Source organism: Pteronotus mesoamericanus, unplaced genomic scaffold, assembly GCF_021234165.1.
Source record: "Pteronotus mesoamericanus isolate MK-2021 breed Mesoamerican mustached bat unplaced genomic scaffold, CSHL_Meso_final contig_182, whole genome shotgun sequence".
Lineage (NCBI taxonomy): Eukaryota > Metazoa > Chordata > Mammalia > Chiroptera > Mormoopidae > Pteronotus > Pteronotus mesoamericanus.
The window spans coordinates 35,823,158-35,833,893 of record NW_026555078.1 but is presented as its reverse complement, the minus strand read 5'-3'; the positions used below and the strand labels follow the sequence as shown (position 1 = coordinate 35,833,893).

The following is a 10,736-nucleotide window of genomic DNA, read 5'->3' as shown; positions in this document are numbered from 1 at the left end:
AAGTCTTAGCTCAAGGAAGCTCCATAATATAAACTCCATTGACATGACATTCTGGAAAAGGCAAAACTAAGAAAAACACCGGTGGTTGACATTTCATGCACACAATTCTGGGAGGTTCAGATGACCTTTGGTGAACCCTTGGACCCTGCTGCTCCAATCAAGGCTGCCACCAGTCACTTCTCCAGCCAGCTCAGCTGCTACAGCCCCTATCTGATTTATGGTTGGTGCCATGCTGCTGCAGGGATTTTGTCTTTGTTTTATAGACAATACGTTATTTTCTCCTTGGGTATTCCTTCCAGAACAGCCACCTGAGTGCTGGTAGATGAAATGGGATAGATAGATAGATGTCAAGTATTGAGACGGATCTACCCATGCAAGTTCACTTTCATGATTTCCCGTTTATTAACCTTCCCTCCTTTGTGCTTAAATGAGCAAGTAGGAGCAGGAGAAGGATGGGACTAAGGAGCACTGAAAGCCTCCATCTTCGCATCAGAAGCCTGGGCTGTAGTGGAAGTCAGTCGCACGGGAGCACCCTCTCTCCAAGCTAATGGAGTGAAGTGCTGACCTTGATCAGTTTCCGGTCATACCTTCCTCTTCGTCTTTGCCTTTCTCTCCCGTTTTCTTTCATTCATTCATTCACTCACTGGATGCTATGGCCACCGATCAGACACTCGCGAAGCTTCCCTCAAGGCGTTTACAGGCTAGCAGAGGACACGGGGGAGTAAATCACAGTTGTTACACGATGCGGGGAACCTCTGTGTCCGTGATGCAGGCAGGTGGGGTGGGGAGGGGGTCTCGTGGCGCTGAGGTCTTCCCAGCAGACTCTGCTCCTGCGGTGTTTTTCCCCGACCTGTCAGAGTTTGCAGCCTTGCAGGCATCCTCTCCCGGCCGGGGGACGTACGTGCAGGGCCCAGGCGCCGGGTGCGAACAGCTCCATCAGGGGCCGAGGACAGCCCACAGGGCCCTTCCCCGCAGCAAAGACAGCGGCCGGGTCCAGCAGGGGAGCCGGGCACGGCGGCTCCGCCCAGGACAGCCGGGGTGGGGGGCCAGTTCCCATAGGGATAGCGGGCCAGGCAGGCCGAGAGCGGAGCCCGGCAGGAGTCGGCGAGGAGGAAGCAAGGCACGGCCGGCAGCGTGGCCCGTGAGTCCCGGGTCGGGAAGGGACGGGCCCGGCCTGCACGTGGCGCCTCTCGAAGCTGCGCGGCGCCGGCTGGAGCGCTGGTGGAGGCCAGGGCGGCGCTGGCTACGTCTTCCCGCGGCCGCGAGTTAGCAGCCGGGCGGGAGGGGTGGCCCCGCGCGGCGCCGGCTCGCCAGGGCCTGCGGTTCGCCAAGCTCCAGGCCTGCACCCCTGGGCGGGTGGCGAGGGCGCGGGCGCGGGGCGGGCACCTCTGTCGGCCGGGTCTCCGCTCCGCCTCCGCCTCGCCGCCACCCCCGCGGGGAGCCGGGCGGTGTCTTCTTGCTGCAAGGAAATCAGACCCGAAATTAGAACCGGGAAGCCCCTTAGCCTTCCTCGACCTCCAGCCAGCTCATGTATCTTAGATCGGGTGAACTACAATATAACATTTAAAAGATAGATTATCTTACAACTCGGTTCGTTTTAGGATGATGAGTTACATTTTAACTTGCAGGGTATATAAAACAGACGGTTAAAATTGGGTTACCTAACTCTAGGCTGTCGTTGGGTCACGTTGCCATTGCTGAGGGGCGAGGCTTTAAAGCTGTGGGTTAATTCCTAATTCTTGATCAGGTTGGTGGTGTTCTGTTCTAGGTCCTTGGTGAAGCCGTTGCTGAATGGGACTCCAGTACAGTCTGTTCGTGCTGATGTTTTACAAGCGACATTTTCAAACTATGTGAAGATCCATTTTAAGAAAGTTTATTCCTCTGTGATGGAGAAGTATGAAAAAATTGGGAAAATTGGTGAAGGATCCTATGGAGTTGTTTTCAAATGCAGAAACAGGGACACGGGCCAGATCGTGGCCATCAAGAGGTTTCTGGAATCAGAAGATGACCCTGTCATAAAGAAAATCGCCCTTCGAGAAGTCCGCATGCTCAAGGTAATGGATCCTTTTCAGTGAATTTTCAGGGGCTAAAAATTGGAGGCATGTTATGTTAAGTAAATGCCTTGAGGTATAGTTGCGTCTCCTCCCTTCAAGGACTTTTGTCCTCTGACACAAATGGAACGTCTGTGCACAAATCACCAATTATGTAATGAACTAGAAAGCAGAGATGTAAATACAGGCAAGATGGTATTCACTTTCAGACATGCTATGAGATATTTTATTTTTCTTCCCAATAGCTTCTTTTCCATGTCACCTGTAGAGCTAGTTCTTTGAGAGTCATCAACTTTGAGAGTTTAAGAACATACCACAACTCAGGTCTGTTAACATGCATAATTTTTAAACTCCTAGGCAATCTTCTGTTGATGTTCTCAGTCCATTAAGAGAATTAATCATCCATCTTTTTTTCAAATTGCTAGGAAGCTGACAGGTTTTCATTACATTTGAAAACCTCACATTTATCTACCTCTGAGCATCATAATGTCCTGTCTTGAAAAGAAGGATTTTTCTCAAAGGAGCAAAATGATCACTTAAAAAATGTTTCTTAGTTAACCCTAGAAGACCATGATATTAAGGGGGGGGGAGGGTTGTTAATTACAAGCTAAAACTTTTTTTCCCCTTCTAATGGAAAGAGGTTTCTTTTCTGAATTTCTGTGAAGATGAAACCCAAACCACAAAGTAGACGTGTAATGAATGCAGTGGGGTTAACTTGGTTTCAAATAGTTAAGGTCTGCGTCCTGACATGCTGACTGACTACAGGACAAGGAAAGAGCACCCTCACGGGAGGCGAGTGGAACACTCGGCATTTTCTCTTATCCCTGCTTCTCCATCGTCTCCAGGCCTCTCTCAAAGTCCTCTTTCCCCGGGAATTAAGTATGTGGGATACCTCTGGATAAGGGCCTGGAATGGGAAGCAGCAGCAGGCTTTGGGTAAAGTGGGTGGATAATAGGAACACTTTCTCTGTTTGGATTGAGGATGTTCTTTACCAGCAGGATGTTATCTGTTCTGATAAAAACACTTCCAACTCCCTCCCCTTCCCGAAGTGCTCCCCTAGGAAGGGGTGAGACCAGCAGTGTTTGCACAGCCCACCCCCTGGCCCCCTCTGCCCTTCCCCACCCTCTACCCAGGGAGAGATTGCCACCATTTCTTTTGGGCTGGTGGGCAGTTTTTCACTTTCTCTGGCTTGCCTAGAGGAGGAAGTGATCATTGCATTTCAAAGTTCCTTTCCTCCGAAGAAAAGAAAATTTCCTTCTAGTGGAGACCCTTGTTCTGCTTCTGAAGGCCCCCTGCGGCTGCCTTGCTGCGCTCCCTCACCGCTCTCTAGCGCTGTAGCGCTTACAGGTGTGGCTCCCTTAACTAACTGAACTCTGCCAGGACAGGAACCTCGCCTCTGTATCTCTGTGTCACTTACTTGGCACGTAGTGGGCCTCCAGTAAATGTTCTTGTTGGGTTTTTAAAAAGGTTAAAAAAGTAAGTTCTTAGGACAGGTGGGTATTGCCCATAAATTAGAAAGTGAGATGTGTTCTTTTGAATAACTGAATATTGATTTGCTCTAAAGGAGAGAGTTGTGCACACAGGATTTCAAAGCATGCAGCGCGCAATCCCCTCCCTTACCGCCCCCTCCCCCCGCCACCCCGCCGTCAGGGCACAGATGCGGACTCCCCGATCTGTATGAGGTGATGGGACTAGACTTCTGCAGAGGCTGTCTCTTTAAGCCCTAGCTTTTCAGAATTCTCTGATATTCCTAACATATAATGGCTACTTAATAAATACTGGCTGAATAAATGAACTGACCGTTTGTGCACTAAAGTCATGTTTTTCCATTTATTTTCTCAGTAAATACTTATAGTCCCTGAAACAATGTTTACACCAAGTTGCGCAGCCTGTCTTGCAGGTGCTTACCTTGTGCAAGGGAAGTGATTCCCCGTCGGCGCCCACTCAGGATAGACTGGGTTCCTACTGCGCAGGGCCTGTGTCATGTACCTCGTGTCCCCAGGCCTGGCAAGACCCCCTCTAAATGTTTGTTGAATAGTGAAAATAAATTGTTAGGAGGCACATTTGAGCTAGACTTTGAGATGTTCAGGGAGGCACGGAATGAGAGAGAAGGCATTCAGGGCAGATAGTGTGTCCTAGGAAAAGGTGCATGAGTGGGAAGCAGTGTATGGAGGGAGCCCAAGTGATAACTCCAACGTCTTAACCAAGATGCCTGCCGTGTGCTAGCAGGTCGCATAGACAAGGGGAGGCCAGGAAGCCAGGGTCTAGTGGGAGGGAGTGCGAGTGTTTCCTGGGAACACCCTGGCCCTGGGATGTGACGGTTAGCACAGAGCTCCACGTTGGTCCCAGGTGGTCTTTGGGGTTTGGAGCCTGACCCCAGGGCACGTGCTGTCGCCCCTGAGAAGAGGAAATCGGTGAGAGGTAGGGATGTGTTTGAGGGTCTCATCTGAACTGGAATTGAAGGCAGAGCTTCAGGGCCCATGGGAAGGAGGAGTACCAAACTGGAAGCAAAAAACAGTTCCTTGGACCCAGGGGAAGGTTGCAGCTCAGTGACTCAGTGAGTTTAAGTTCCTAGGGTTTTCCTTGAACATCCCTCAAAGAGCTGAGGGTTTAAATGACCCCTGCAAAGGTCAGGAACCAGGAGCCAGCAGGACTAAGGCTGAAGGTACCCCAGTCACCTTAGCCAAAGCAGGTGAGGACCGACAGGTGCTGATTGCCTGGCTGCCCCCGGAGTGATAAGGAAAGCTGGAAAGACACCTCAAGACCAAATGTAGAAGACTTTGAATGCCAGGCTAAGGATTTGGGTTTTCTCCTAGAAAGAAAGAAGGGAAGCTAGCTGAAATGTTTTTAGAAAGTTGTCATTTGTGGATGTTTTGTATTTTCATAGACCAGTAATAGTTTAAAAAAATTTTTTTTTTTGTTTTTACAGATTGGGATAGGGTTCGTAGCCTTTTAAAAAAACCAGCTACCAACTATCACCATTGCTTCATCAAAGAAAAGACGTTGTAATATTTTTTTATAAACCAGGAACGTCAGTTTTAGAATAAAGCAGTCTTCCCGAGAGAGAAGTTGATAACTACAAATAACATTTGTATAGATTCATTTCTCTGGTGTGTGTGAATGTATGTGTATAATTCTGTGAGTGTATCTATATCATTGTCCTTATTTTTCTTATTTTACTATCCATGGGAGAGAATGGTGACATCATTTGTTTTGTGAAGCCTAAATCTCATGAAATTAAGCACTATGTCTGGGAACAAAAAGATTCCCCAAGTCAGGTAATGTCCTGCTTAATAGGACCTATATTTGATACAACAAAACACTAATACTACAAAAGAACTGAATGGTTTCTTGGATTTTGTAATAGAATTTGGCCTGCATCAGTCAATCCTCAGAGAAGTCCTTGTTTGTCTGTCTCTTCTTAAAACTGTTTATTTAATAATTTAAAGCAACTATCTCCCAATAGTTGCTATTGGACTCTTAAAAATATTTGTTTCCTCTTAAGCAGGGATGATTGTAGGAGTGAATTGTCCAGTAATTGATTGTGTAATTTTTAAGGCAGCACATCTACAATGAAAATGTAGCGCTATATATTGGTAAATGCTTGCTTGCTTTTTAAAATATTCTCACCCGAGGATGTGTTTATATAGTTCGGAGAGGGGAAGGGAAAAAGAGAGAGAAACATTGATTGGTTACCTCCCACATGCGCCCTGACTGGGGATCAAACCCACAACCTAGGTATGTGCTCTGACTGGGAATTGAACCTGCAACCTTTCAGTTTACAGGACAACACTCCAACCAACTAAGCCACACCAGCCAAGGACTTGTTAGTAAATGCTTTTGAGGATGATAACTATTATCAAGAAATCTGTTTTGTTAATATTTTTAGAAAACATTTTTTTCTGAACATTTTAAACACTTCAAATAGCATTATTTTGTGCCATTTGAAAAAATGGGCGACACAGTTTTATGAGAAAAATTTAGTATTTGTACTAATAAACTACTTCTTAAACTAAATATAATTCACTCTTCACCAAGAGGTCCTACTGCAGTGAAACATTCAATGTTTTAATTTTGAATTATATTTTATCCAGGTTAGATAATTAGGCTTTATAAAAAATAAATAGTTCTTCCATTAAAATCAGTCAACTCATACTCTATTTAAGGACAAATTAAGTTCATTCTAGTGACAGTAATAAAATCATACGGTAATACCTGAGCTCAAAGCAACTATCCTACCCTTTCTCAACCTCATTTTCTTTTTTTAAAATTACATTTATTGGGGTTACACTGGTTGATTAGATTATATAAGTTTCAAAAGTACAATTCCGTAATGCATTATCTGTATATCGCGGTGTGTGCTTACCACCCAAAGCTTAGTCTCCTTCCGTCACCATATATTGACCCCTTTTACTTGTTTCAACCTCTCCTCACTCCTCCGCCCCTTCTGGTAACCACCATACCGTTGTCTGTGTCAATGAGGTTTTTGTTAGTTTGCCAAACTCATTTTACATTGTGGGGGAAAAAAGGGAAAAAGTCAGTATTTTTAGTTAGTGCTTTGATAAAACACCCATGCAAAATATAGTTGACATGTGTTCATTTGGCAGTTTTTACAGAACTCTTGCCATGTACCAGGTGCTGTTCGTGGACTCTTTTCTCACAGAGACAGAAAGACTGAGAATAAACAAATAATGATATGTCGAGTGGTGAAAAATAAAACGAGATAAGGCAGGGAGAGTAACGGAGGGGCTTGTCTTCTATTTAGGGTGGTTAGGAAAAGGCTTTCTGAAGAATGCCAGCTGAAGGGAGGCTGGAAGGCAAGGTGAAGGGAAGACTCATGTCGCTATCCAGGGCATAAGCGTTTCAGGCAGAGGGACGGCCCCAGGGCCCCAAAGCAGGATCAAGTGATGTGTTCTCCGCATGTTCCGGAGTGTCTGGAGCAGAGTAAGTAAGGTTGAGGGTTATAGGAGATGAAGGTAGAGAGGTAAGGGGGTCAGACATGAGGGCCCCGTGGGCCACGGTAGGGACTGTGGATTTTACTGTGAATGAGATGGGCGCCACCGGAGCATTTTGAGCAGAAGGATGCCTTGGCATGTCTTCTGTTCCAGAAGGGTTCCTCTGGCTGCTGGCTGCTCCAGCTCCACACTCGGGAAGGTCATGAGGAAGACTGTTGGAGTGATCCAGGTGTGAGACGATGGGGTCAGAGTGATAGAGGGGGGGGTCGTCAGATTCTAGAGTTATCCTGAGAGAAGCGCACATGGGAGTCTGGTGGTTGGATGAGGAACCCAGGATGACTCCAACATTCCTGACTAACTGGAAAAACAAAGAGAGAGAGAGGCTGAAGTACAAAATTGGGGGAAGGGAAATCAAGCCTTCTGTTGTGGTTGTGTTAAATTTGGAATGTGCATCCAAGGAGACTGTAAAGTAGACAATCAAATATACAAGTCTGGCATTGAGGGAAAAGTCCAGGTTTCAGATATGAAGTTGGGAGACATCAGCTTAGTAGTGACATTTAAGGCCATGAGACTAGGCCACCGTGGGGAACAGAGACAGCAGTACCAAAGCCTGCACCCTGGGATGAGGGCGTGGTCAATGGTGTCAAAGGTCCTCATTGGTATAGACTTAGGATTAAGTGCCGGCTTTGAAAATGTGAGGGTCATTTGTGATCTTCCAGGAGCTGTTTGGGAGGAGTGGTAGAAAGAAAAGTTTCATCCAAGAGGGTTAAAGAGAGAATGAGAGGTGTAAAGTGAAGACAGTGATACAGACAACTCTTTTGAGGAATTTTATCATAAAAGGAAGCTGAGAAATAGGGCAGCAGACACGTGGAAAGATGTGAGGTCAAGAGAGTTTTTGTTGCCATTGTTTCTAATACGGAAGTATATTTGGATGCTGATGGTATTAACCCAGTAAAGAGAAAATGATGATGTTGGAGGACGGGAATTTCTGGGGCCATGACACTGGTTTACTAATGTGGACCATGAGCAAAAAGCATAGCTATAATAACATAATAAAAGACCAATCCATAGACCAGCTAGGAGATTAGGCTCCCGCTTATTTCATTTGGAATGTTGCTAGGTTCTTTACAGAGACTATCCTTAATCTTTCTGTAGCAGGACCCACAGCTAGCTTCAAACTGTGGGTGTAGAACTTCTTCCACCAGCATGTACAACATCTTCTATTTGCATATGATCCATGTACCCTACAGGAAAGAATTCAACCCATTTTCATGACTGGGATTCAAGCATATAAAGATAGTTTGGATGGAAGGTAGGGCAGTCCTGACAGAAACCAGATTTCAGAGGGAAACAAAGTCACTGAAAGAAAATCACCTTAAATCAAGAAGTATGGCATGATAGGCTGGAGTCATTGCAGGCCCTGTAATGGGAAGTGGACACTGTTCCTGCATAAAGCATGTGACTGAACTTGAACCCAACCCAGACCCTTTGGGAAGTGTCCAACAAGAAAAGAGCTGTGGTTTCAAAACAAACACAAACCAACCAACCCAGAGTAATTGTATTGCTGAGGTCCCAAGCCACTATGTTGCTGAACCTTCTCTTTGGAATGAAGATGGTAGAACCATTGGAAGAGGAAGCAAAGAATTCCAATCAGCAGTGGTGGAAAGCATAGATGCTCCCAGAGCCGCTGAGATGAAGGACAGGACAGTGTCACTCTTCGGTGTCGGGGCAGACCGTCAGCAGTGTGGGAGATGGGAGTGGGCCTTAGAGATGATCAGACCAACATCAATCAAGAGCTGAAAGCAGCAACTAGGACATTGTCTGTGGCAGCTCACCCTCCAGAAGAGGAGAAAAATGAGAAACGACAAGGAGAAGGAATCACATATTGTCATTTGGTCACCTAGTAGACTTGAACAAAGTGCCCTGTGTCCTTACCTAGAATGCACAAATTACACTTAGACAACCTTGGAGGGTAAGTATTGTTATCCCATTTTACAAATGGATTGGGGATGGTTAATGATTGGCCAAGTCCACACCCTGCCGTCCCACACGTCAGAACCATGATGTAGCACTGCTCACCACACTCTGAAGTCTCCCCAAGACTGGTCCTCAGGTTCACCCTACCCTTGCTGCATCCAGGCCTGCGCTGTGGCACTCACGGTTTCCATGGGTGCCTAGGTGCAGATTCTTACTGGAATAGCAGTATTTTCCAACTCACATTCCATAACCATGTAGCTTATTTTAGAAGACAAAAAGTTAGAGTTTACCACCAACAAAGATAAGAATAACCATGGGGGGGGATGGTAAATGTCCATCAAAAACTTTACTATAAACATTACAATAAAGCTCTCCATTCTTCATGAGAACAGCATCACTTAAGATATGCGGATGACACCATTGTACTGGCAGAAAGCAGGAATGATTTGACGTGACTGCTGATGAAAGTCAAAGAAGAAAGTGCCAAAGCAGGACTGCATTTGAACACCAAGAGACATGAAATTATGACTACAGAAGAAATACACAATGAAGACATTGAAATTGTTCAAGATTTTGCTTAGTCTGGTTCAGTCATAATTCAAATGGAGACTGCAGCCAGGAAACCAAGAGAAGGCTAAGACTCGGAAGGCAGCAATGGAAGAATTAAGAAAGGTCACCAAGAGCAAAGATGTATCATTAGAAACCAAGGCTAAGACCATCCACACCTTCATAGTCCCAATTACTATGTACAGATGTGAAAGCTGAACAGTGAAGGAGGCTGATGCAAAAAAAAATAGACTCATTTGAAACATGGAGTTGGAGGAGAGCTCTACAGACACCCTCCAGAAAGACAAACAAGTGGGGCCTAGAGCAGATTCATTCTAAAACATCGCTGGAGGCAACAATGACATAACTGAAGCTGTTCCACTTCAGGCACATCCTGAGAAGGCAGGGTTCTTGGAAAGGTCAGCCATGCTGGGAAAAACAGAAGGCAGTAGGAAAAGAAGACCAGACTTGGGGGTGATTGACTCCATAGAAGAAACCATAGGCATGAGTCTCCAGCTGAGCAGGGCTGTTCGGAGCAGAACACTGTGGACACGACTCATTCACGGGCCACCAGGCCTCCGAGCATATCATACACGCACATCACTCCTAAACTGTGTACAGAGATATACAGTATATTTGTGGTAGAGAAACTTCAAAGGGAGGTAATTAGGAAAATACGTGTAGAAAGACTTCTTTGGGGGACAAATATGAAAAAAAGCTTCCCAGGGGCTGGGAAGGTAAGAATGTTGAGTGTGTACTTTGTGCTCATGAATAACGATAACCACGGAATGCTCGGGGCATCCCCCTTTTTCCTACCGTCCCTCACTTTTGGTGGCCTTCCAGTGAGGCTGTGCCCGTGCGACCGCACGGGGAGCAGAGCCATGGTTAGGAATTGCAGTCCCTGATCTGGCTCAAAGCTGTCGGGTGACCTTGAGTAAGCTCCAGTGCCTCCTGGAACCTGGCCCACCTCATCGCCATGATTTATGTCTCTGTCTGGCATTGCTTTGCTGACTTTTTTGCTGAGGGAAGCAAAGTGCTCTTGGACCAAACACCTATTGGCAGTTAAGCCACCTTAAGGCTCCAAAGGCAGGGAAGTAGAGGGTCAAAAAGAACAGCAAGTAGACTGCACAGCCACTGCAGGAAGCAGTATGGAGTTACCTCAAAAAATTAGAAATGGAACTACCTTATGACCCAGTGATTCCACTTC

The 10,736-nt window shown here is 46.1% G+C and overlaps 1 protein-coding gene across 2 annotated transcripts in view; it reads left to right on the top strand.

Annotated features, from left to right (window-relative positions):
* Window positions 1-1,787: 1,787 nt before the first annotated feature.
* The window catches only part of LOC129066050 (cyclin-dependent kinase-like 1), a 40,187-nt gene continuing 31,238 nt past the window's right edge, over window positions 1,788-10,736 (top strand). For both annotated transcript variants that reach the window (XM_054567592.1, XM_054567590.1), the window contains exon 1: window positions 1,788-2,054. In XM_054567592.1, coding sequence (XP_054423567.1) covers window positions 1,887-2,054 — 168 coding nt within the window. In that variant the 5' untranslated portion in view covers window positions 1,788-1,886. The remainder of the gene's footprint in view (window positions 2,055-10,736) is intronic.